This window comes from Nestor notabilis, unplaced genomic scaffold (genome assembly GCF_000696875.1).
Source record: "Nestor notabilis isolate BGI_N333 unplaced genomic scaffold, ASM69687v1 scaffold5876, whole genome shotgun sequence".
NCBI lineage: Eukaryota > Metazoa > Chordata > Aves > Psittaciformes > Psittacidae > Nestor > Nestor notabilis.
The window spans coordinates 50,595-77,854 of NW_009931386.1; the positions used below are offsets into that span (position 1 = coordinate 50,595).

Sequence of the window (27,260 nt, forward strand, 5' to 3'; positions counted from 1 at the left end):
CAGCATGCCTGTCAGGGCTCCAGCATCTCCCAAAGACAGCAGTGATTTAGTGCCCAATGGGAAATTGTAACAGGAAAAAGCACTGGGAAGTGAATGAAATTTCTCACTTCATAATAACACAACGTAAATACACGTGGTCCTTCGGGGAGGAGGGGGAGCTGCCCTTCTTCATTGGCTCGGGGTGTGATATGTTGAACGATGTTGGTACGGGAGGGTAGAGAAACTGAGAGGGACAGTGCAATGTCAGGGATGGGGTGAGTGTGATGTCTGGCTCTGTGGGGCCCTCGGCTGCCAGCCACCCCGTTTGGGAATGGTTTGCTGATGGAAGTCACCCAGGAGGTAGAGAGTGGTCCTCTGATGGTCCCTGGGGTACCCATATGGTGCGGAAACAGCAACCGTGCGTGTGATGCATGGTTTGGTGTCTTTAGGAGCAGAAAAGGTGGCTGAGATGGGACATGCCTGCTACAGGATTCAATGGAGAGTGTTGGGGAAAGCTCAGATGGTTGGAAGGGGACATGGCACATGTGGGGTGGCCAATTTTGGGGCGGAAACCACAGCAATTGCTCTCTGCCAGGGAGGGACCTGCTCTCCCAAGCTGTCATCACCAAGTGTCTGATTTGCACAGATACGTCTGGACCTACGTGTGCATCCATTAGCTGTAGGATCAGCTTATGTTCTGTGCTGTTATGGACTTACAGAGTAATCTTGGCCCCTGTAATTAAATTTAAAGTAAATTAGCTCTTCTATTAAACAAAATAAATCTGATGTAGCCTAATGCTGTATTCTGTAGCTATGGCTGATCAATCGCTCCTGCAAAGAGCAGGCAAATACTGCTGAGCAGATGGTCTTGGCTGAGGCATGGTCAATTAAACTAATTAAAGATGCTTTCATTTAATCAGAGGGTGTTTTAACCCTGTTAGCTGCCAGTTGGGGATGTATGTTTTCATGCACTAGGAACTTCCAGTTCTGGTCCTACTATGGACATCTTCTGGTTTTACAGCCCATTTACAGAAACCAGGTTAGAATGTGCATCTGAAGAGCAGATGTTTAGCAGAGAAACTGTAATGTCATGCAACAACAGTGAAGGCTTGCAGAGAAGTCAGTTGTTTTCTTCTAACACTAACCAGAGATGTTCATTAGGCTGAAGAAGTCTTCTGCACAGAATCCTTCCCACACTACCTCCTGCCAGCCTACCCTCCGGGTTTAGGGGTGTGGATGCCTCTCCTGAGCCCAGCCAAATGTCATTTGTTATGCCAAACAAGCTGTGGCTTGTTATGGGGTGTTATTTAAGGGACAGAAAATGGTGTTAGCATCCAGGCAGGTTCTGGAGTTGGAGAAGCAGCCTCTCATTTCTGCTCTCTACTGTCATGCAAAACATTTTGGCTGCTGGGAGCCCCTCTGCCACAGGGTTCTGGAGATGGATTTAATTCATTATTTGCTGCTGAAATCCACGGGGATGCCTCTGAGCCAAAGCCCTGATTTAGTTTGCTTAATAGAGCACTCATGTTATTTGTCACAACTGGGCACCCTCGACATTTCCCTGCTCCCCCTTTCTGATCCGCTGCGCTGCTCCCCTGCCCTCACCGTAAGGGGTGACACCACTTGCCAGCGAGGTAAGTGCAACCAAGAGAGCTTGTTAGTCTAATGGAAAAGCATGCAAAATGATCTCAAGCAGCAGCAGTAGAGCAGACTAGCTCATCCAGACCATTAGTGACCCCCTCGGTGAGGAGCACAAGGGGATGCAGCACACGGGGACCAGCGGTGCTCTGCATTTCAGCAGCTTGTACAAATTAGATTAGAAACAGTTGTGCTTTATCCAGAGGCCACATGGGCAACCAGATCTATCATGCTCCAGCAATATTGATCCCTTCAGGTACATTAGGGCTAAAATCAGGATGGTTTTCAAGATGTTCATCCTTTGTGAAATGGTTTTTATCCGTCTATTCAGCAAGGAGGGTTTGCTGTGCAATATCAGCTGAAAGCTCTTTGTTGTCTGGGTGGACTGATTTAATTTCTGCAGCTTAAGGTTTAAATTACCATCAAGATATCTCTTCAGTTTTATTTTTGTTTCAGTTGGCCCATGAATACTTTTCATCATCTGTGTTCATGCTGCAATGGAATGCATTAAAAAAACCATATAATCACAGATTGGTTTGGGTTGGAAGGGACCTTAAAGCTCACCCAGTTCCAACCCCCTGCCACGGGCAGGGACACCTTCCACTAGAGCAGGTTGCTGCAAGCCCCTGTGTCCAGCCTGGCCTTGAACACTGCCAGGGATGGGGCAGCCACAGCTTCTCTGGGCACCCTGTGCCAGCGCCTCAGCACCCTCACAGGGAAGAGCTTCTGTCTAATATCTAATCTCAGTCTCCCCTCTTTCAGGTTAAAGCCATTCCCCTTGTCCTGTCCCTACATGCCTTGATGAAGAGTCCCTCCCTATCTTTCCTGTAGGTCCCTTTAGGCTGTTGGAAGCTGCTCTAAGGTCTCCCTGGATCCTTCTCAGTTGGGCTGAACAGTCCCAACTCTCTCAAGCTGTCAAAAATAACCATGGTTACCTTATAAAATATCAATGACTTGACATTTTCGATTTAACTTAACTCCTGTATTTAGAGACTGCTCATTTTCTTCTTCCACTGAAAATCTACTTGTTGGCATGACTTCCCTGCTGCTTAGGCAGATTATTTCTTTTCCATCAGATCAAGAGCCTCATTTCAAATAGATGCTTATTAATTCCATTTTCCTACCATCACCTTGCATTTTGGAAAGAATAAGTTGAGTGGTGAATTCCTGGCTCTAGGTAGGAGCAATTGGGGAAAAATACAAAGGATTGTAGTAGCTGATGATGTGCTGATGCTGCCGTTTGCAGAGTAGCTGAGGTCTCTGGGAAGGGAAACACTTTGGCCCTGAGGTTATTAACTGGGAGAGCTGCTCTGGTGTCTGCTGCCTCTGCAAGTGCCCATCTGCTTCCACCTCTGAGCTTTATTATAGGAACAGAGCAGAGCAGAGGGGAGGGTCAGGAGGATGGGCCGTCCCTGGCACAGCTGTGCCGGCAGAGATGCTGGAGCAGTGAGGAAGGTTTTGCAAGAGCTCGAGAAATAGGAAGAGCTCTTGAGTGTCATTAAATGTGACAACATTCAGGGATTATAGCTTGAAACATCTCAGTGGAGAGGAGATTGAGGATGGCACAAAATATAAACCCCACGGGTGTTACCTTTGTATCGGTGGAGAGGAGGCTGCTGAGAGGAGTCGCTGAATTCAGGGAAACCACTTTGTACTGAAAGACCCAATGGCCTGCTAGGGCACATTGTCTCTGTGCAGCGTGGCCCAGCCTCAAAACAGTGCGTCTGCCCAAGAAGAAGCCAAGCCAAATCTTGTCTATCACAGTGGAGCAGTAGCCAAAGGTGATACGTAAAATCAGATGTTTATTGCTGATCTCCAAAAAAACCAACCTAAAATGTAACTGAGATATGTTGGAGCGTGGATTCTGAGTTGGGTTTCCATGCAGTCTGATTGGCAGAGGTGGGATTCAGCTCTCAAAATGCCATGTTTATTTCAAGCAATCTTTCTTGCTTCCCTAACTTTAAATTCAACGCAAGCCACCGTATGTAAAAACGAGTTGCGCAGCGTGTCCTGTGCTTCATTAGGAAAGGAAAATGTCACTCTTCCTCTTTGTCTTTCCCTCAACCAGAGATGGGGAGCAGAACACATGACAAAGAAATGACCTCACTGGCCCCCTTTGGAGAAACCAATCTTGTTTTTCCCTTTGAGCAGCATTTGTTCCCTGCAGTACATGTTCCTGTCAATCAGCCCAGGAGGCCATGGAAGACAGAAGGGGTGTTATCCAGACCTCTCTCTCCCTTTAAGCAAGGAACTGCTAGCTGCAAAAGAACCCATATGTGATGCTTATCTTAAGGAAGGCTGGAATACTTAATAAGACATAACTGGTGCATGACCCTGCACTATGTTAATGCCTCTCTTTCTCTTCCTTTTAACTGGAAATACAATACAGCCGCTAGAATTTAATTTTATGTGTAGGTCTTTAAATGCAATTTGAATTCCACATGAAAACCTCAATGCTTTGCAGCACATCAACCCTCAATCATGTATTTTATCCCTGAAATCCCATTGCTTTCCTGAGGAACATTCAATGCCAATCTCTTGAGCGAAATGGAAAGATAATTACACATACAGGGGTTATACATGGTCATGCTGGAGGCCTGTGTTGGAGCTCCAGGGTCTTCATTTCAACCAGCAACGTCTTGCTGGAGAGCCTGGTTTTCACTGAGCTGTTGTAGCCTAACATTGCAAACTACTCTTTCAGTTTTCTTTTTATAGTCTTAAATAGAGAGCTCGTTCTTGTGACATACATCATCCACTAAGTGAATATTTTGAAGGTTCTGTATTAATATTTTACTGAGTTTTCTCTAATGTTATTTCTGAAAGATGTGGTTTCTCCATATTCCATTCAGTATTCCAGAAAAGAGAATTATTTGACTAAAAAGATGTGTTATTCACCAGTCCTCCACTCCCTGCATTTCATTCTTCAGACTACCAGTGTTTCTGTGTTACTTGACAAATGCTTCATGCCACAGCTTGGGATGTGATAGACAATGTCATTTTTAGTTTGGAAGAAACTTTGGGAGTCAGATGCATCAGGCCATAGAAAATACTGCACGAATATAAAATACAGCTGGGCTAATCTTCCAGTTGGTATCTAAAAGAGTACCAAAATAAAAAGAGAATGCATATATTTCTTAAGAGAAATGAGATGCCAAGAGTTTTCTTCAAAAGGATATCAAAGCAGACGCGAATTTGTTCCCACTGAGCTGACTATAAATTGGGAAATGATCAACAAACTAGATTTCATACATTTCAAAGGCTCAGTCTCAATATCCCAAACTACAGGGAATGCAGCTTATGTAAGCTGTTCCTTACCTCTGTTTCAGTATTGAGTTTTCATATTCAATATACTATGGTTTTTCTGGAACATCTGATTCTACTTATGTTTTGTGAGAAATTAGAGTGCAAGTTCAATAGGGAATTACATGCAAGACAGCTTCAAATACATCTTCTCATGTATTTAAAAGGCAGCTATAGTAGCTTGAAGTCATATAAAAACTGTGCTGGCCTCCAGCGCACAGACTTTGTTTCATGGTGCAGGGTGGCAGTGATGTTTCCTGGTAGGAGTGATCTATGCATGTTGTAGCCTTTGGTCCTGTTCTTTTGTCTCTGAAATAGAGGACAGGAAGAAGATGGAGAGGTGATGGCACAGTATTCTTTGTCATTCAGCGTGAAGTCTTTGTAGAAACGTCATTGCAATGAAAGAAGGGAAAATGATTGCATCTCCTATTTAACAAAGACTATGATGGTGTAACAGCCATTCCTTCCAAAAAGTATTTTGAGATTAAAGGCACTATTGAGCTGAAGTTCCCCATGTACTATAGGAAGACTTGGAAGGCACGGGAGAGAGGCATACACCTCTTGAGCAGCCAGCTCAAAGTGAGATGTATGTTTTGCTGTAGGTGCTGTAAAGTTGGGAACTGTAGGTGTTAAACATTGATAGCTATGGCAGGGGAGTGAGGAGAGTTGTATGTGAGCCCTGAGTGCTGGTATTGAGTGTAAGGCTTTACTCCTTGGTTATTCCTTTGCAGAGAAGGAGCACGAGTGAAGAGTTTCTTTGTTCCCAAGTTGAGGACCATGAGCTGTTCACTTTTGTGGAGGGTTTTGCTAAATATAACTAACTGCTTTTGTGACCCAGCTAAGCACAGAGATGACAGTGAGAAAGCCTTTTGGGTAGTTTAAATTATAAAATTCAAATAGCAGAGTAATCAAATGGTCTCTTATTTGTTCTCGACACCAGTCATTTATTCTGCTGGTATTTCTGCCAGGTTGCTGGCGAGCTCATGTTGTACAACACTGGTGAAATGAGCTGCAGGCATGTGTTTGGCTCTCATTACCAGGAGTTTTGCATGCTTGGGTGCAGAACTGAGACCAGGACTGATAAAATAGCTGCAAAACCGAGATGTGGTTTCACGAAGAAACTATTGACACAATAATTTTGTTAAATTGGGTGATGTCTGTTACATTTGATGAGAATGTTGTTTGCCAAATGGAAGCACTTCATGTTTTAAACTCACGTTAAAACCCAGCGCTCATTATTTCTGATGTAAGGTTGTAATATCAGCAACAGTTCCTCATCATTGTACTCGCTATTTCCTTGGGGCTTGAGGTCTCATTCTGCACCTTCCTTCCCATGCATATCGATTCTCAAAAATGTAAAATATCAAGTAGCTATTTTCAGTCACCTTCTAACTCGATTCTTCACTTACCTTTCTGCTTGCGGATTTTCCCTTTACTTGCCCTTTTTCTCCTTAACAGTAGATTTTTGGCTGGGAACAGTTGTGCTCAGATGGTGAAGTAGCAATTGAATGTAAATTAGCTGAAGGAGCTGTGGCTGCCACTGTCAAAATGATTCCAAAATAACTTTGTGGAGGAGAGTGACTGTCAGGTCAGACAAGAGCATCATGGCTTGGATCTGCTGGGGGAACGTCGTTAGAATAATACAGGTTAGATTAATAGAAGAGCAATGCACTCTGAATACTGGATAATATGCTATCAAAGATGCATGATAAAAATGATGGTGACCACGCATGAGTATTCAGCAGTAGTATTTGGGAAAGGGTCTGTTTCAAGCTCTGCCTTTCCCATGAACATTGGCAGTATTCGTGATGGTTTCCTCGAGTTTGGTACACCAGCCTTCCCCTGGGAAGTCCCTACTGACGGGGTGGTCCTTAACAAAGCATGAGGAGAAAACTGGCCACTGGTTTTGCTAATGATTTGACTAAATGTTGTGCTGCTCTTGGCCCTGGTCACTGGCAAGAGGTGATTCTGCTCCTTTCCCACGTGTTTCTTTGCTAGCCTTCTACTCCTGATCTTCTTTAGCACCACTTAACATAGGCAATTATTCAGGGTCATTGCTTGGTCAATCTGTTCTGCCTTTATCTATGGAGACTGCAAACCAGCTGAGGGTATCTGGCAGTCAGCAGAAGTCTTATTTCTGAGGATGGAAATAGCCAAACATACATTCAAGGGGATAATTGGGATCATTAAACTTTCCTGTCGTAATGCCAGTTGCAGTTTCATCTGTTGTATGGCTAAGAACATAGGTAGCATCAATGAACAAACAGAACAAAAAACCCTGTTTCCATCCTAAATATACCAGCAGAAACACTGGCCTTGTAACGTCAGAGTATGGGCCTGACCTGAGCATCATTGTTAGTGATCCTGAAAGACCTGGTCTGCTTCATAATAAGGATGATTTTCTGGATGATGACAATCAAAATAGATTTTATTTAGGCCAGATCAGTGTTACTGGTGTCACATGAAGCACCATGAAGTCAGTAGCTCACCCTATTATCTGGGAGAGCTGGTGTCTCAATGCCTTAAATTTTGTCTCATCTGTAGTCAGGGCAGTAATAGATGCATGAGATGATTTAGGGAAGGGCAGTGCAGTGCACAAGGGCAGGAGAGCAAGCACATCTGTCCCCCTGAGGCTTCATGCCACAGCAGAGGGAATCTCTCTCCACTCTTGCGTGAAATTACTGGATGCCAGATATCAATCAAAAGTAAATCTCTCCTGTTCAAAGATGGAGAGTTCATAAGAATCATTAATAACTGAAGTCCTTCTCTATAGAGGCTGCCGGGGAGGGCTGTGTCAGACTGCTAGTGAGGCATGCTGGTGAACAGAGGAAAACAAAAATGGATCAAAAAGTCCTGCTGGAGAAGGATTAAATGCCCATTGATAGCATTAAATCAGATGTAACTGGGAATCAACAGGGACAAACTGATGTGAATTGGGCTATGCCAACATGATCCCCACAGAAAGGAAGTGCTGGTACAGCAGCTAACAGCAAGTAACAGGAAGGGATGGGCTCAGGAAAAGTCACCAAGCAGAACAGACTTCAGCATGAAACGGGAGCATTGCCTTTCAGACATGACAGTAGCTGCCTGCTGTAAAGCTCTGTCAGGCTGTAATGATTCCTGCCTTAAGGTGGAGCAAACCCCATCCCTCTGCTCCGACAGTCGTGATCTGAGTGGAGAGCTTTTCCAGCTGCCCTGGCACATCTTGGTGTGAAACTCTCCCAGCTGCCTCTCCTGGGCAGGATGAGCGGATGCAGGTGAACTGGAGATGGGGCCAGTCCTGCATTGCTACAGCAGTTTGCCTACTCTGCTTTCCAGCATCTGAAACAACTTTGCTACCCCTACTCTTCTCAGGATGCAAGCCTGGATCCTCCAGGATAACTTGTAGCAAACCTTAGAGGAAGTTCAGCTCCTTTTTTTATCTTCTCCACCTGGAAACCTCAGGAAACATTGGGGAATAGTTATCCCTCTATAGGGCCACATAAAGACCTCTGCTGTATCCAGATTTGGGATCTGCATTGGGGAGGTCTTGGGAATTGCATGGAAGGATAAGGAGGGACTAATAGTTTGGCTCACCTGGGGAAATTGTGTGTCTGCAAATGCATTGCAGTGAGCTTTAACCAGGCATGTACGAGTGCAGTAAAACTATGGGATCAAAGCAGGCGCTGTTGGCTGTGCTTGTGATAGTCTGGAAGAACTGGGCAAAGGTTGTGACAGCCTTTCTCTCTCCCAAAGGATACACTGGATATTTTTCTGTTGGATAAGTTTGTGTTTTAATGGAGGGTACAGCCTTAACATAGCAACTCTAGGCTGAATTTTACTAGGGATATAAACAGGAAGGGCTAGTAGTTAATTTTGGGCTTGGGGCCCATCAGTCTCATATGGCCAGGCAGGTTTTGGACACCGTGAAAGTACCAGTGTTACTGCTGAATAGTTCCGTTATTTAACTAACCTTTGTCTAGGCTGGTTATTCCATTTTAGTCTGCAAGAAAGTTGGGATGGGCTCTGAAAAGGAGCCCCACAGCCATGTGGACTGGAGCTGTTCCCTGGGCACCTGCAGCCGAAAGCCTTTGCTATGGAAATACCCAGGTTAGGAAGCAGGACTGGGACGCACGGAGCGCTCGGTGCCGCATGGCAGTGCAGATGAGGTGATGGCAGATGAGGGGACACTGCTTTGTCAGATGAAGTTTGTTACAAATTCCCATCTGCTCGGAAGCAGAAGTTATAAGGTTTGTGCTGCACGAGTAATTATTCGTTACACATTTTTAAACATGAAATCTAGTCCAAATGGCAAATATTTTTAGTGTGTGTCATTGTGCTGTTAAGAAAGCTGCCAGCAGCATAAACCTGAATAACTCTGCGTGATGATCGGAGTGGGGATGGGATTACCTTCACTTCAGTGCCAGCCTTGCAAAGCAGCTACTGCATGACGTGTCCCCTGCGCTGATTTTGGAGGGCATCTGCAAAGGAGATGGTTTGCAAGGAGCAGAGGCAGGTTTGTGCCAGGTTGGTTTGTCCTGCCAATGGTGGCAATGAGCAGCCCAGGACTGCAAGTGGGCATTGCCCCTGCTGCCTCTGCTTCAGCTCCGGCTGTTGTCCTTGCCTGCTGGGCAAATGGGTTTAGCTGGAGAGGGGAAATAAATCAGTTTAAAGAGAAGGATTTTCTGCTTTGCCCATTTTCCCCTCACCAGGCTTAGGTACTCGATCCTTCTTCAGCTGGTCTCCTGCTTGCATGAGACAGCATCTTGCAGTCAGCTACTTCCTCCCCATTCATTTTACCTGTGACAGAAGCACACATCTGGCACAGCTGGCGGGTGTTCAACCAGATGTGAAAATGGCTCTGGAGGAGACAGGAGAGGATTGCTGGGTTTCTCCTGGTGGGATATGGAAGAGGCTATCCCGCATCTCTTGGTTTTCAGCAAGCACATCCCACAGAGCGAGCCTGCACATGGTTTGTCATGTAGGCAGATTTGGGATGAATTAAGCATTTTTCAGATTTTCAAGGAACTGGTTGTTTCAGGAATATTTCACCCTCCACTCTAAATCCCTCCCAAAAAAGAGTGAGAGAATGGATTTGAGATGGATCTGACCATTTTAGAAACAGAACAGCTTAGGATTTTTAGATTGCAGAAAATGTAGTAAGAAAACTGTGGAAATGAATGCTTTCTGAAGGGGTGGGATCTGCGGTGGATTTTGCTCAGCCTGTAAGCCAAATGATTAAGTTATTCCCTCAGCTTTCATGTGAGGTCACAGCGTGATCCTCAGTTGATTCCTTTGCATCTGTGAAGCAGCATGGGCAGGTATCAGAGCGTTTCCAGCTGTGCCAGCAAGAGCTCTATTGCTCTCCTCCACCTTCCTTAACAACTTCCCATCGGAGGCTGCTTTTTCCTGTTGTTTTTTGCTATAACTCCAGCTGGAGAGAGAGAGGGATGCAGAAGGAGCTGCTGCTCTTCATGGCAGCAAGCTGATCCCATTGCTGGTTGCACACATGCATTATGTTTTCCAGTGCACGGAGCACTGCTTTCCCCTCCTTGATTTCTGTGGATCTGCTTGATTAATAAGAAATAGAGGGGAAGACTTTCAGCTATAGGTTCCATGCATGTATATTGCTGTGGTTTTGTAGCTGGTGAGGTCTGATGGTACCTTCATCTGAAGAAACAGGGTGGCTCTAGCAACACGATTTTGACCTGCTTACAGAGCAGAATGCAAAAGACCCTGAATCCCATGAGAATATTTCAAGCATTGCTTTTCTCTTTAATCTCTTTATTGAAGTTTTTCTTCATTTCTAAAATGAACCTCAGCTGCTCTCTGAGATAGGCAGGTACTGATGCTGCAGGCCTGCAGTCGTGGTTGCACTCGGGCTAACATCTGGATTCCAGCTGCATATTGTGCAGTACTCTTGTATGTCCTTCCTGCATATGAAGAGTGTTGCCCTCTGTAAAAGCTTAGAGGGAAGACTGAAGGTGGAATACAGATGAAATGGGATCAGAGAGCAGGGTATCACCTTATTTTTGCAGTGCACTGATGTTCAGAAAGCCCTGGGAGACCTCAACAATAGCAGAGACTGTAATACCGTACTCCTGGAGCATCCAATAGATTTTCCTTAACTCCATAAGCAAAAGCCTCCTGCCCTGGTAACAGTTTCAAAGGAAAGAGACCATGCCTTGCTGAATGTAGTTTGAAACCACATTTTCCCAAAAAGCAGGACATGAGACTGCTCCTTGCAGAGAGGAGCTGTCTGGAAGAGCTACCATACAGCTACAGTGTGGTCTGACCCACCACCCAGCCCATGTCCCTTCCTTATGTCAGTCATCTTTTGCTCATGGAACTCTGCTGTGCCATCTCCCCTGGCATTCCAGCCCTGCCCTTGCCTGCTCTCCGTGGTTCAGGGGTGGTGGGTGCTTCTCCCTCTTCTCCAGCTGTGTTGCATCCTGGCATGTGCCAAAGCTGGGGTAGTCCAGCCTGGGTTGGGATGAAGGTCTTGGGCAACTAGTGCTTTTATTTGGCTTTAAATACACAGAATAATTAGTAAAACAATGTGAAAACCAGCTCGCCACCTATGGGGATGTAAAAGCTTTTGCTGGAGGCTCCATCCATACTGAGCTCTAGGGAAAGATAATGAAGAGGCAGCGGATGAAGCCCAGAAGGGAGCTGGGGGAAACCTAGTGGTGCTTTCATGAACACAGTGCAAGACGCTTAGGGCAGCACTGGACTCTTTTCTGCCTTAGTCCCCCCATACACAAGATGTTGGGGTGCACGTCACATACAGTGTCTCTTAGAGCTGTGTGGGGTTGCAGGCAGAGGTTCAAAATGCCCAAGAGCAAGCTGACTCCATTCGCCATCAGACAGACATCTCATCCCTCCCCTCTGGACAGAGCAGGCTGCGAGCAAACAGTTCTTCTGCACCGCCAGCACAGCAGAGCAGCTTGAAAGCTTTATGTAGCAATATTCCACATGGAGAAGGATGTTAGTGGCAGGGAATGTGATTGACTGCCTTTTCCTGTCGCTGCTGTAGTATCTCTGTTTAAATCAGCTCGCATTAACAGCAGTTATATTTAACGCTGTCTGTCTACACGAGTGAATTTTTAGATTGTTAATTTTAAATTGCAAATTGCTTAATTATGCCTGACTTTTTATAAATATTTGTAACGTGAGTTAATGTCTTCTATTAGGTGTGATACACATCCTGGAATAAAACTAATTGTTCTCACTGCTGTGCACCGGGTCTGGCGGGAGCCCCCAAAGCCTCAGTGATCGCTTATCTAAAGGCCATTGCCATTACAGCTGATGTATCAGAAACTGAGATCTGTAGCCAGTGCTGTCTGTCTGTTATGGCTGGGAAGAGCATTAGGATTCATTTGGCTCCCCAGCAAGAAGAAAAGAGAATGTTTATTATCTGCATAACAACAATATGAAGACTCAACACTCATGATGCTGCATGTACCTATTATTGCTGCACTCCTGGAGCCTGCTCTGAACGTTGATACGAGACGTGGAAGGTGATGGCTTTTAGCCTCAGAGGAATTTTAAACTGCACCATTTTCGGGTACTTTGAACCCAGGACTCCAAAAGCCCACACTTGTTCTTTTATGGGGATGCCCACTGCCCATGTGGTCCATGCTCAGCAGATACTTGTCTTGGTGGGTCTCCTGCAGGGTTTATGTAGTGAAGGGTAAAAGACTGAACATCTCAGCTGTGTATCTCCCTGGCTCTCAGCTACAGCTTTCCATTCAGGGATGCACTGAGCAAGGGTCCCTGGGGCAGGGAGGTAGAGGAGTGTCTCTCCTTGCTGCTCCAAGGGCAGGTCCTCAACTGCATCCTCCATAAAGCTGTTATGCAGAGCTGCCTGGGAGCCTTGTCTCCACACAGATTCATCAGTGCTTAAAAACCTGAGGTGCCAGCCTATGGCAGCAGCCTCCAGTAGCAGAAAAAGACTGAAGCACAAAGCACCATCTGGAGCTTGGTGAGTGATTGCTGTTGGGGTGTATCGCCCCAGGGAGCAGTGCCTTCAGGATGCGTCCACAGCCCCAGGCGATGCCTGTGCTGCTGAGGGCTGGGTGACTGTGGCAAGTCTAGCTGAAGCTGGTGAGCATTGGCAGAGCTCACTCAGCTGGTTGAAGGGTGTCTGGGTCAGGCATGCACCAAGCTTGGATTCAGGCTGGGATGGTGCAACACCCAGTCTGTGTCTTTTTGCTGGTTAGAGTAAGGCTAGTGCAGGCCTGGGAGCAGCAGTGCTGTGCACTTCGGGCTGTTGTACCGATGGAGGGGGGGTGTCCTGCCATGCTGCAGGAGCTGCTGTAGTTGTTATGGCATCTGTATGTGTAAATTATTTATCTTACATTTAATATGGACACATAACAGCACTTTCGTATTGCACAGATGGATTGCTAGACTCACCATCTTCACCAGTAAGGTGATGAGGATGATGTACCCCACAGGAGGACTTGTCTCATCTGCTGAGATCTCCCCTTGTGCTCAACTCCTCCTCCTCTCACCCAGCGCACTGGCTGTCTTTAAACATGTCACATTTTAGCTCCCTGTGTTTGTTTCTTTATAGCTATGCCTCTCACTGCTTTTCTGTGTCCACTCCAATTCTTCTCACATCCTTGATCTTAGCGCAGGTGCCAGAGCATCTTGCAAGGACGTTGTGCAGTGTTAAATCCCACACGACAGCTTGTGGCTTCGTGTGGCCCTTCTCAGAGGTGCTGTACATCCATTTTGTGCCATGGGTTCTTCAGGGGCAGAACAATTCCTGTTGCAGGGGATCAGGCAATAGAAGAGGTGGCGGATATTCCCAATTAGTGGAGCTAGGATTTCAATCCCTATTCTTTGCAGGATTTTTTCATGTTGTTGAATGCTAATTGCTCAAAAAAGAAGTGGCTTTTCTGAAAGGCAGTGATAAATTAGATAGGATTGGTATGGCTGAGGGTATTGCTGCTGTTTAAAACCAGGAAATTCCTCCTGAAACCTTTGAATGGCACAGAGCACAACTGTCAAGGCAGTGTTTTAAGGCAGGAATTGACCTTTTGGTTAGTATCATACAATAATGTAGCATCATGATAATGATTACTTCCTAATCGTTAATAATTATTGTTGCTATGTATTGACCAAAGGGACTTCAGATGTGATGTTTCTGCTTGGGATTTGGATAAATTGATACCAATCAGTGGCATGCTGGGTGCAAGCCAGAGGGATTGAAAATAGTCAGGTCTGCCATGGAGGGCAGCTCCCTTTCACTTCTCCATTGCTGTAGAAAGGGGGTCTGATTGCAGTGTAAAGAGAGATTTCTGTAGGAGCATGGTCCTAGTCATGGGACCAGCAACTTCAGCTCCCCTAGGATGCCGTCCACTGAGAACACATAGCAATCTCTTGGCATGCTGGGGATTTGCTGCCTAGAGGCTTAATTCTACAAAGTGCTTTCTCCCTGACCTCATGAGACAATTTGCTGCATCAAAGCAGTGTGAAAAACATCAGCCCGTTCAGGAGAGCAGTCTCTTTAGGTCCCTGGCTGTGATAAATCTAAACTTCATGAATACCAAAATGAACTGTAACGGGCAGCACTGCAATTTTGCTATCTTAGTCCTTGAAAAAGTGGGAGCTGTAAACTTCCATCTACATTCCCTCTCCTCCTTTTCTGCTGATGTCCAGAGGTTTGGCATAAAAGGGACCAAAACCTTGCTCTTCAAGGCCAAAATCTCTGCTTTGCCAGTTCTTTGCTCAGAGCTTCTGCAGAAAAGCTCCTATCACTAGGTTACTGGAAGAACCAGTGTTGCAATTCAAACTCCAACGCGTGCACCAACATACTATGAGTACTTATTTTGGAGAACAGCTGCCCAATTTTGAGCCACATCTCTGTGGCAGGCAAGTTTTTTTCTGAATGTGTTTTTTCTTTCAATTTGGATATCTGTATTTAATGTATAAAGTGATCATCATGTGAGTGATGATCAATAGCTTCTGTTATCTGCACGTTCAGCTGTATCATCGTCCCTATCAAGGATGGTGTGGGTTGCAACAGAGGAGCTTGACTCTCTGTTTTACCACCTGCTCTCAGCCTTTGGAGGATACCTGATTTTGCATGAACAGAGAGGCCAACTATGGAGTATTACATTTGCTGCTCGGGCCTGATCCTTGAGCTGTTGTCAGAGCTGGGAATGAAACTTGCTTGGCCGGGGAGCCAGCTGCACAAAGACGTCTGCAGGAAGGACTGCACAGCATGGACTGAGAGCCCAACACCTCCAGTACAAAAGGACTTCTCCCTGAAAGAGTGGCGCTACCCTCAGGACATATTCTCATCCCCAAATACCCACCTCTGCCAAGCATCAGCACATAGAGGTTTTGACTTGAAATGTGTGAATACGCCATGACTCTGTGAAACCCGTCAGAAGCTGCTGCCTTGTGATGTGGAAGGCTTTCAGGTGCCACATCCATAGAAGTCAGTCAAAAATCCCTCAATATGGCATTGAAAAAGCAAGGAGAATCTAAATTCCCCTCTTGAATTGACAAGAACTGACACCCTGGCCCCGAGCACGTTCCAGCATGGAGGGGGAAACTTCTAAAGACTTCATGATTTCATACATGAGAGCCTTGCCCGGGCCCTACCTATTGCACTGTTGGAGATATTCCCACATCTTATTCCACCTCCTCTAATCCTGCTGAGTGTCAAGATACTGCAGCCTTGCTGGACCTCATGCAAGTTGCTTTAGCTCCAAAAGCCAAAGCCCATTTTGAATTACGTGACAAATGTATCTACCATTAAGCTTTTAATCAAAAGACGAGGATTTGTGGATAGGAAGATCTTTCTTCCTCGATGATTCGGATGAGCTAATTGCAGCTAATTCTAGCTGTAAAAATTGCTTGGAACTGAATAGTAGTTTCTTGTCATGTGTACAAAATACAGGTGATTCTGCTAACTGGTGTGAAATTCAGCACATTTAACTTGCTTGCATTTCCTTACAGCTTATAACATAGTGATCTACCGGGGGCTGCATCAACCACTTTCTTCTGGGGTGCCATAGCTCAGCATATGCTGCCCACATGCCTTCAAGCATCCTTATGCAATGCCATAAGAAGAGGGTATTAAGGCATGTTCAGAGGTCAGAGCCTCTGGACAGCTTAGTTTTTAAGCCCTTTCAGTGTTGTACACCTCGCACGGATGATCTTGCAGAGGGATTTGCGGAGTTCAGAAGTTCTCTGGCCACAGATGGAAGGGGCATGCCTTGCGAGTGGAAGTGCTCTGCCATCTCTTTTCTAAACAGCTTGCAAAACATTTGCAAAGGCAGGCAGCTCTTTCTTCCCCTCCCTGTTTTGCTGACTCTGTTTTTTCATTTACTTTGATTTATCTTTACACATAAATCTGGAGGCATCTTTGCACAACCTGCCGGAAAGCTGTGTGCTGAGTTTGCTTGTCTCAGCTTTCCTCAGCCCTGCAAAGCTGTTGCAGGGAGATGGTGGTAGGTGTCTGTAACAGAGCTAGCACAGGGGTTTGTCCACTTTTCCTACATAGGGTGCGTGCTGAGCACCTTCTGCCCTTGCCACACCACTGGTACGTGCTAGCTGATTCATCAGTGCTCTGCACATGAGCAGCAGGTACCTGTGGGTGCTGCTGCCAGCAGCAAGGAGGGCATAAGAAACCTCTGCCTGCATGTGCCACCAGTGCTCCCCTGATACACGTAGGGAATCATCTCAGTCCGTGGAATAAACAGCTCCCAAAAGGCAGTGTTTAGACCAGAGTTAGTTCAAGGATGGATCTCTTGACCTTGGCTGCTGAAGCCAGGCGCGGTACCAGCATCTGCTGGTGATGTGATGTGTGAGAGCCTGCGCAGCCCATGTGGCTGGTGAAGCACAGAGATTTATTGCAGTGTTGTGAGATTCAGCACTTGGGCGAGGAGGGGCTGCTGGGTATCTCAGGGAATATTCTCACCGATGAGTCTAACATGACCCTAAAGTTTGTGAACCATGAAATAAGTTTTCTCTTTGAGAGGGATGCCTCAGCCCTTACTGAATCATCTTTTCTGCTGTTTTAAATCATGCTCCCAGGACTCCCTGACTGCTGCACTTGGAAGTGACTAGTTCCTGCAGCACGGCTGGTTTTACCTGCACAGGAGGCAAATGGTGTGAGCTCATCTCCAGGAGAGGGGGTTTGTCACCTTTGTGCTGGAGCCCTGGGGCTGTGTAAGGAGCTGGGGAATGGATGGGAGCGGAAAGGAAAAATTTGGTAAAGTAATAGGTGCAGACTTTAATTCCTTGAATTAAGGAGAATTTTACATTGTGCTAGAAATATTCTGCATCACTCTGAGCCTAAAAGACTGGTTGGGGAAGTCTGACTATGGGAGAGGTAGCCTTGGGCATCCCTGTTATGCAGTGGCACCAGGAGTGTGGTCCTCCTTGAGTGCATAAGGATAGTACAGCATTGCAATCCCGAGAGCTGATGGAGAGGATGTGTCCTGCTGGTTCCCTCTGGCTCTTCCAAAATCCTCTTTTGAACTGCACAAGTGACAGTTGCTGAATCCATGGTTGGACTGTGCTGATGCTGCCAGTTTTGCTGACATGTGGAGATGTGTAACACAGGCCTTGCATCCTTTTCCTTGCTCCCACTTCAGATCCCAAGGCAGCTGGTGGTCCATGGATTGCAGTCTGCTGCTCAGAGGATTAGCGTGTTGCCCAGGGCATTGGTGATTTACCATACTGAGGTAGCTTAGTGTCATTGACGTTCCCAATTCAAAAGGGAGGCCAGCATCTCACCTGCGGTCAAGGGAGGGAGTGTTCAGATCCTCCTCTGCTTTCTGCTTCAGAGACATGGGCAGAGGTCAGGGCCTTGAGCACTGAGCTGCCTCCCTCACTCCCTTTGCCACTCACATAGCAGAATATCGACTGTTGGTGGGAAGAGGATGCTACGGAGCAACCTGTGATGGTGGCATGGAGAGCATCTTAGGAAGCTGTGCGGTTCATGGTGCTCCTTTGTCCATGCAATGAGTCACTCTGGGGCCACGTGTTTCCTTGGCTGGATCACTCCATGCTGCTGATGCCACAAGTTGTGAGTACACCTGGACTGATTAATTATTAATTGATGGGGGCTTATGAATTTTTCAGTGTTTTCTTTCATTGAGTGCCACGAAGCGAAACCACCTTTTTTGAGACAAAGATCTCTTCTAAAGCCCTACATCAAAGCTACAGAATTGTCACCCATATTGTGATCTTGTTCAGCTTTCACATGCAGCATGTTTGCTTTGAAATACTTAATCGACCATTTGCTGAGCTACAGAATTCCCAGCATGTCAAAGGGTGTGCGCCTTGAAGCTTTCTCTTTGAGGCTTTGACACCTATAACCGTGCATGACACAGGTCTTTGGCTGTGTTAATTATTCCTCAGCCAAACTTAGGAAGGACATGAAGTGGATCACAGCTTTTGTCCTTGTCCTTCACCTAAGGAAAATAATTCCTGAAGTGGGATTTTCCTTTTGCTGGGAAGCAGGGATCAGCATTAGCAAGGACTGGCAGGAAGGGATTAAGCTGTTGAATGGTCCCAGTGGTGTCTGGCTGGGGCTGATGGCAGTTGTACCAACAATACCTGTCATGTCTGCAGCGCGTGGTGTAAATGCCAGGCTGATCATTGAAGGTTGTATCTCTATGTTGCATCCTGTCATTATAAATCCTTGCAGCTTAGAACAATGTTGTTACATTACAAACCCTTGTAGCTTTTAACAACATCATTTCCAACAGTGCTGAGCTCAGAGCGTGGGTATAGATCCCCTGTCCTGTTTCACTCACCTTGTCTGTTGGGAGCATGCCCCTTCAATGTGTTTGGTGGCACAGCCAGATCCACTTCTCTTATCAACCATCTAAATGCTGTGTATGGAGCATCACATGTGCCACCAGCATCATCCCCAGGCTGGGCAGGTAACCCTGGCTCAGCCCTCTTGCTGTGACCAGTAGTATGAGGGCTGTACCCTGCTTGGTCCCCATGCAGGTGGGGTGGTCTGAGGCGTTAATCTAAGCAACACTGCTTTGGGCATGATGAAGGAGGAAAGATTAGAGCAGCCTGTGCCACCCCAGCATCATAGATGGAGCCAGGGCTCCAAATCAGGGGGGTTTGTAAAGGGTTTAGCTTAAAGCTGTGGTAAACTGAAGCTGGAGCTTTAAATATATAACACTGACTCCAAAATCACAGGAATTTGAAGTCTGCCTTAGCACTGTTCATGTCCTTGAACTGCCTCTGGTGTTTCCCAGGGTGAGTGGAGGTGAGCCTGGGCTCCTGACCTTAAAATGTACAAAGCTTAGGTTGGGTGGTACATGGGAGGTCTCTGACACCAAACAAACAGGTTAGGTGTGGATTTGGTAGGTGCCTGTGTGTCTTGTTGCAGATCTTACGGCTTAATTAGGTTGTTTTGTTTGCCTCTGCTTCTGCCTTTCACAGGCATAGAGGGATTATCTATCCCCCTTGGATAACGTAGAATCACAGAACGGTTTAGGTTGGAAAGGACCTTAAGATCATCTAGTTCCAACCTCGCTCCCGTGGGCAGGGACACCTCACACTAGACCATGTTACCCAGGACTCTGTGGGAAAACTCTCAGAGTGAATCTGTTTCAGAGTCATGGAAGCAACAGGTAACTTCTGCAGACCAGTGGCTGGTTCATACTGGCCATTCAAACTGTCAGATGAACATTTTTAAACTCTTCTTTCACTTAAAAGTTATTCCTTCTTAGCAGGTGATATGTAAAAGTCCCTGTCTTCTGCAAAATGTGTTTTCCTTGCAGTTTGAATGGTCGCCATGGGTTAAAGTGATCACATGCCCTGCAGTGCTGACTAAATCTGGGTTCTGCTCAGAATCTGATCTACTCTCTTTATTTTTATTCTTATACTTTAGCAACTGTTCCACCAACACAGATAATCTCTGCAGGGCAGGCAGAGAGAACTAATGTTGTATGCCGGTAGACGTATGAAAACATCTAATTTACCAGCAGGCAGCTGGGTAATGATCAGTTGAGAATTACAAATTATCTACGTCATATATTTGTGGCGTGCTGTTGAAGAAAAACCCAGTGTGTCTGACAAATCATATCCTGAAATTTATAATACTTTTCACATCTAATTGACTGGGGCAACCTTATGATTTACATCTTTGCTTTTTTTTCTCATAGCACACCCAGAACATAGTCATAATGCAGAATGAAACTAATTCAATTTCTCTTTGACTTTGTAAATCATTTATGTACTTGGCTGTTACATATTTGAATGTTAAAGTGGGCTTGCATATGGCAGAAAATAAATAGCTGATTCTCTAGTTAAGAAATTGAGCTTTAATGATATTAGAGCCTGTGTTGCCTTATTTGGATGTTTTGTCTCGCATGCCTTACATTTGTCCCTTGCCTTGTGTCACGAGCTGAGTATATTTTATGGGCCCCAGCATTGCTCTTGATGTCCCTATATAGTGCTATGACTGTGTACAACGTACTCTGTTTTGACGACAGCAGGAGCCCTTCCCAGGCTTGGGAGCAGGAAGTGGCTGAGCTGTTGGGCTGCAGTTCTTAGTCACAAGAGGTCTGGATGAAGGTGCCAGAAGGACACACAGGCAGGGGCTGCCTCATTAGCACCATTCCGTAGCTGACAAGAAGAAAAAGTTATGTTGGCTACAACAGACCGTGACTGCTTTCTGAAAGATCAGGTTTTGGAGCTGTCATGAAGAGTCATTGAAAATACAACCTGGAAAGATGTTTTGTTTCTTTTAAATACCAGGTTACCCAGCTTGGCACCACTAATAAATCTTGGGAAGCGCAGCCCTGGAAAGCAATCCCTTACCCACTCAACCACAACCAAGGAGGCTGCCTAGGGTGCATGTTGCCTCCCAAGAAGAATAACCTTCTGCAGCCAGATCTTCCCTTGACGTGGTTTTTGACCTGTAGCATCACTGGGAAACATCTGCAAGATCCAGATAGCGCAGAAGGGATGAGGCAGTTTGCTGGCTCATTATCACACCACAAAACCAGCTCTCCTCCACAGCAGCATCCTTGGTTTCTAAATTTAGCACGTGAATTATTTTGGGTAGTGTGTGATTAACCTCAATTACTGTAGCTCAGATGGAATTCAAATAATGCCCCTTCTTTCAGAGTCATAAAGAAATGGAAATCTGGGACTGTACCTTTCCTACACTTAATGAAGCGGCTCTGAGAGTTGCTTGCACACGGGTGGTTGTGTGATGCATTTGTTCATGGAAAAATTAACGGGAGCAGCTCATCCCAAAAGGTGCTGGTGGTCCATGGCTCTGTATTGGGTTTGGGATCAGGAATATAAAGATGAAGGCAGCAGGCTATATGGTGTGAATGAAACCTGGGTGGCCGCAGCAGAGATCCCTGAAGCTTCAGTGAACTGGGTCACGGTCAGGACACTGTGTAGTTTTCCTGCTTGAATTAAATCAATAACAGAGACTTTCAGAAACTAATCAGAAATCTGCTTTCCCTCAATCTCAGCTTTAATGAATGTCGGCTCTCTGGAATATCATCACTGGTGAAGCAGTATGCAGATACACACCTGCACGTGTGCAGAGCTGCAAGAGGATGTGTGAGAGAGATGCAGGGAGAGCAGGCAGACAATCAAGGAGATGCAGTAGAAAGCGATGGTCCTGGCATGTTTCAGTCCATCCAGGGAGCACTGACACAAGCTTATTGCTCATCAGGCTGAGCATTGAGACTTTTGCCATAGCTGTAACTTTCCAGGCTGCACTGCACCAGCTGAGCCTTTCGTCTGTCAAGCAGTTTGTCTCCAGAGGAGGATAAAACCCAGGGAGGTGGTTAGCACAACCCCACGCCAGCAAATAAAGCTCATTTATGTGCAGCAGTCAGTGGGAGAGCTGACCTGTGGTGACTTGTGACAGTTGCGTTTGCTGGTAGCCAGAAGGGGCTGGTACTTTGAAAACAAAGGTGGTATTTGGATGGGAGACTGAGCCCTCCCACCTGAAGTCACGTTTGCTGGAGGAGGTGAACCAAAACTGTGATGTTTTGCTTGGTTTTGTGCCTCATGGATGGAGCAGTGCTGTGACCACCCCAATACTGCAAATTTTTAGCCATGGCCAAAATGACTCCAAAAGAGACTAAAGAGTGCTTAGAGTCTGGAAAGGAACTGTAGAATTGCCACCTCATTACAGCAGCTATCAGCTTCTTCTGGGGCTAGTTTGCTGTTGTGCTTTTTTTGTTGTTCTGTAATTTATGCCTGTGTGTTCCTACTAAGAAATAACAAACCTGCCCCATGTCCTACCGATGGGAATCTGTTTCCAGCAGTCACCATGCCTCTTCCATGTGTGCTGTGATTGCTTGCTTAATGGGCAGAAACAGCATTTTACCTTCAGAAGACATTTCAGGGCCACACAGATGCTGAACACTGAACCACAGGGTTCATTTCTTTGTCTGGGTGGCAAGCAGGGGTAGAGGGTGTTTGGTTTGATGATCTGGAGCTGCCATGCCCTGCTCCAGAACAGGGGGGATATGGCTTCCCAACCACCAGCAAAGTGGTAGCTTCTGGAGGGCACTAAGGGGTTCAAATAGTCCCCATCAAGGCTTGCTGCCAGCCTGGCTCACAGGGCAAAGTGGGGTGAGGATGCTCAGCCCCAGGAGGCAACTGGGCAGGCATCAAAACAGGGTTCTCACAGTCCCCTGGTCATCTCTGCCTTTGGATGGTGAACATTGTGTGCGTCCTTTGTGAGGGCTCTGCTCCCTTTATGCTATACTTCATTGGTAACGTGAAAGAGGTGGTCAGCCTGAAGAGCTGAGCTGCTTGTAAAGGTGCTGCATTGGTTAATTTTTCACCTTGATTTGCCTTTTGTTTTCATACAGCTGGACAACCCAGATGAGCAAGCAGCACAGATCAGACGCGAGTTAGATGGACGTCTCCAAATGGCAGAGCAAATTGCCAAGGTAAAAATCCCCAACGTCTTCTGTATTAATAAGCTCTTCTTATAGAAACACATAAGTAGTTTGATGCAACCCCCAGGTCTTGTCCTTTTTTCACAGGTTTCTTCTCCCAGTAACCACCAGTTAAAAATTAGCAGATCATAGAATCTCATGATCATGATTACAAACTGAACAAAACAGCAAGCATAGGTGAATGTGATATGCATTTCTTAGAACGTCCTGATGAGCTGAGATATTTTAGGTTCCTGCAAAATCCCTTACAAATCCTCAACAGTGGAGAAGATACTGTTCTGAAGTGCTGCAGCTAGGTCTGCAAGTGCATGTCTGAGCCCTCTTTGTCAAACTTTGATGCTAGGCAGTGAGGTGGGTGATGGAATGTAGAAAGGAGCCAGGAATTGCCTTAACAGTGTTTGTGCCATTTTCTGTGCTGCTGGGAGCCACACTTCCCTGCCTGTAGGTAGATGCTGCCTCAGTTTTATATGGCCTCTGATGGACTATAGATGAAGAGAAACCTTGGATTCTGTTGGCATCAGTATGGCTGAGATCTTATTCTCACCTCTAATCAGATGCTCTGAGTCACCAATAAAGCCCTAATGGGGCTGAAGTCACTGGGAAATATCTATCTGGTTGTTCTTGATAATCGGGAAACCATTTCTAGAAGGAAAAGGGTCTAATCAGAGAGATATAGCTCAAGCTAAGGACCTGCTTTTCCGCAGCAGTCCTCCTGGCACCGAGCTGTGCCCAGACTGGGGGATTTTATGACGAAGGTAGTATCGGAGCTGTTTGCAACCACACTGATGCCCCTGGGTGTGAAAAGCAGAGCACATTCATTCATGGTCAGGTGTTAACAAGGATGCTGGTAGCATCTGTGCAGTTACTCATCACTAATGCTTCTGTGATCTTACTGCTGCTGTGTCTTTGGGGAGGTGGGTTCTGGTTTTCCCCATTTCACTGATGAAGATAGTAAGTCGGCCAAGGTCCACGTGGCCAAACGGTCGTGCAGCAAACCAACTGCAGCTCCTTTGTTCAGCATTTGGCCCTTTGCCATTACATTATCAAGAAAACCTACAATATGTAGGTTGTCAAGAAACCCTGCAGTATGTGCAGCAAACATAAGCCCGTGTGGATCATGGCTGCTCTGGTTCCGAGATGGGTAGCCAGGCATTGAGTGCCAGAATGAGATTGCCTGGTTTTGTTGTTTCATTTTCTCTTTATGGCATGTGGGACAACAATATGCATGGTTCAGTGGCAGCCAGCAGAGGCTGCGGCTCCATGAATTATTTCTTGCAAACAGGAATGTGCCATTTTCATTCCTCCCCCAAGGACGCTGAAAACAAACTGTGCCACTGCTGGCCCTGCAAGAGACAGTCAGGGCAAAGAACTCAACACAACCTGGCATTTCCCTGTGCATAATTCAACCTTCAGTATACAGCTTGGAGGGTGGTTTAGAGTAAAAGTGACTTACCTGCATTCCACTTGGCAGGTATTGATATTTAATCTCCTTCATGTTACTGCTGCAGGCCTTCTCTCCAGAATGCCATATCCTGCCAGCACATGCCTACAAGAAACCTTGTTCTTTCAAACCAGTGTATATCATCTTTTGGAGGCATCCAAATGATCTTTTGAATCCTTCTCTATATCCTCCTTTCTGGGCAAGGCTGCTTTCCCTGCATAGGGCAGGTTCACAACTCAGCTCAGTGGAAGGATAATGTTTCCAATTTTATTTCCAGTTTGTAGCTTTTAATGCAGATTTGCTGCACAGGGAGACTTACAGTGCTTGTGACACCAGCCCTGAGGTGGCCGTGCTGAGATTGCATGCTAAAGGCAAATTAATGCGTCGTTAATAAATTAAGAAATTCCCACCAGGACATTTGTATTTCAGAGGCAATGAAGGCTGTGGAGAGTCTAACAGGACCTGGGATTGCAGTGGTGCAGAACCAGTGGCTCTCTGCTGTGATCTCTCGTGTGACCTTGCACAAGATACTGTGCACACCAGCTTGTCTGCATCTGGACACCAGGGTCCTTTTACCTCCTGGTGTGCTCAGGACTGTGTAGCTCAGCACAGTACCAGTGCAGCGCTGGGCAGGGTCCCCCAGTGAACCTGACTCTGTCAAAGCAGATAAGCCCAGCCTTGGAGCCAGCCAGCCAGCCTGAGGACCGTGCTCGAAGTCCAGCAGATGTTTTAGAGCTGAATCTGGACAGGCTTTTCACTCTGTGTGCTGTACTTTTCCAGCAGCTGAATGAGAGCAGCCTTACAGCTGAGAGCTTAGTGATGCCAAGGCAGAGGTCTGTTCTCTGCAGTACCAACTGCTCTGCTGTCCTGTGATGCCTTAACCCCCTCCAGTCGCCTGGCCTCAAGGGCAAGAAAGAGCAGGTACAGGCAACTAAATGAGACCTTGAGGACACCAGAGCAATATGTCCATCTGGGGCAGGACCCACTCTGCAGTCTTTTAACTCTGCTTCTCCAGTCTGATGGGTACCTTGGGACCACACCTGCATCTCTGCGTTTCCATCATCAGACCCAGTCCCAGTTAGTTACATGTCACTTCAAACTACCTGGGTTTAGCCTTTGTATGAGAAGTTGCTGGTGGCACACAGTGAAATGTCTTGGTCCTTGCTTCATGTCTGAAGAGTTTTGTGGGGACAGCACCAAAATCACAGACCCTGGAGAGATGAATAGCAACAGGGTGAAAAAGCCATAGTGTTTGAACATTGCTGCTTCAGCAGTAGTTCTTAAAATCTTCCAAACATTTGTTTGTGGGGTTTTTCTTTCCTAAGGGTGCCTTGCAATTTATATAATGCATAGACAATGAAGTAGGCTGATTAGGTAGTTTATCTCGATGCCAGGTCCCATTTACATGAGGGAATTGCTTCCCAAGGTTGAGACTGGGAACAAAAGACTGTATTTTAACTGCTTGCTGCAAGTGCTGCTGTGAGCTGTGCTTGTAACAGGTAAGCTATTGAAGACCGATGCAAAAACTAGTGCAGTGGGGTACTTTTTCAGCAGCCGGATGACAGTCTTCTAGAAGAAACATGACCTTGTTTTCTTCTCTAGCCTGCATTTTACAAGCTGCTTTTTACAATATTATGAATTGCCACTAAGTTACTTTGACGTCAGCCTCAAGCTCCCTGGCTGCAGATGCTGCCTCACTGTCATACTCCTTGTACAGTCTCTTGTAACCCACTGAGAGATGTTCGAACCCTGAGCATATTCAGGGTATGAGCAGAGCTGTAAGACGACTTAGGCTGAGACCAGTGATCTTGTCAGAGCTGGAGCATGGGCAGCAGTTGAAAGCTGAGAACGTGATGGAGAACATCACGTTTTGCTCTCACTGTTACCTTCGGGTTTAATGTTTAAACGTCCTGTTTACAACAAGCAGCATTGGAGGGTCTCACAGTGGAAGGGTGTCTTGTTTGGAGGTAGACACAGGCACTGGCAAGTAGTGGAAACGGTGTTTTACCCCTTCCTCCAGCTGGGACTACACATTCCTGCCCACACATTGCTGATTTTCCCTCCTTGGGTTCCTTTCACACCTAGAAAACTAATGGAGCAACTGCTCAGAAGTGTTTTAAAAAGAGCTGGCACATTTGGGAGACTGGAAAACAAGTCCATAACTGTCAGCATCCTTTGAATCATTAGTAAATTGCTGTCAATCACAAAGTTCAGCTGAGATCTGGCCTGGAGTGTTTATGATTGTGAATAGATATATATGAAGGCCATTTGAAGATAGAAAAATCAATGAAATGCAAGTACATGCAAGAAACAGTAAAGTTGGATAAGTACCAAGTATTAATTCTACAGAAAGCTAACAATAATACTTCTACATTACACAGGGGGAAGCTGTAATTTGTCATCTGGTTTGTGGGAGTTCCCTGCTCACAAACCTCCCTGGAGATGCTCCTGGGGGATTCTCCCAGTGCAACAAGTAGTTGCTGATTGTCACGACCATTCATTCTGTCGGTTTTGTTTCCAAATTCAAGGAGCGAAAGTTCCCGAAGTTTGTGTCCAAAGAGATGGAAAACATGTACATCGAGGAGCTGAAGTCGTCTGTCAACCTCCTGATGGCAAACCTGGAGAGCATGCCTGTGTCCAAAGGAGGCTCTGACTTCAAGCTGCAGAAGCTGAAACGTAGTCACAACACCTCTATAATTGACATGGGGGAAGAAAACGAGAACCAGCTTTCCAAGTCAGACGTCGTGTTGTCGTTCTCTCTGGAGGTGAGCGTCAGGCACAGGATAGTGTGCAGGTTGTGGGAGCAAAAATCACAGCAGCCACTTTCTGCTCAGTTCAAACTTAGGTGGAAAGAGGTCAGTAGAATTAACTTTCTGATCTCTAGGAGGAATGGTTTCTCTCTGAGTTACCAGAAGTTTGGCCTGTGGTCAAACACTCTGGCCTTTCTGGTGTCTATCTTGTTGGAACAAGCTGTGTGAGATAAACTGTCT

General features: G+C 46.1%; 1 protein-coding gene across 1 annotated transcript in view; it reads left to right on the plus strand.

Annotated features, from left to right (window-relative positions):
- Positions 1-27,260, plus strand: part of CADPS (Ca++-dependent secretion activator) — a gene marked incomplete at both ends in the record, with an annotated part of 149,784 nt that overhangs the window by 11,577 nt on the left and 110,947 nt on the right. Inside the window, 2 exons of the mRNA XM_010015858.1 lie at positions 22,740-22,820; positions 26,799-27,035. Of these exons, the coding sequence (XP_010014160.1) occupies positions 22,740-22,820; positions 26,799-27,035 (318 nt within the window). The remainder of the gene's footprint in view (positions 1-22,739; positions 22,821-26,798; positions 27,036-27,260) is intronic.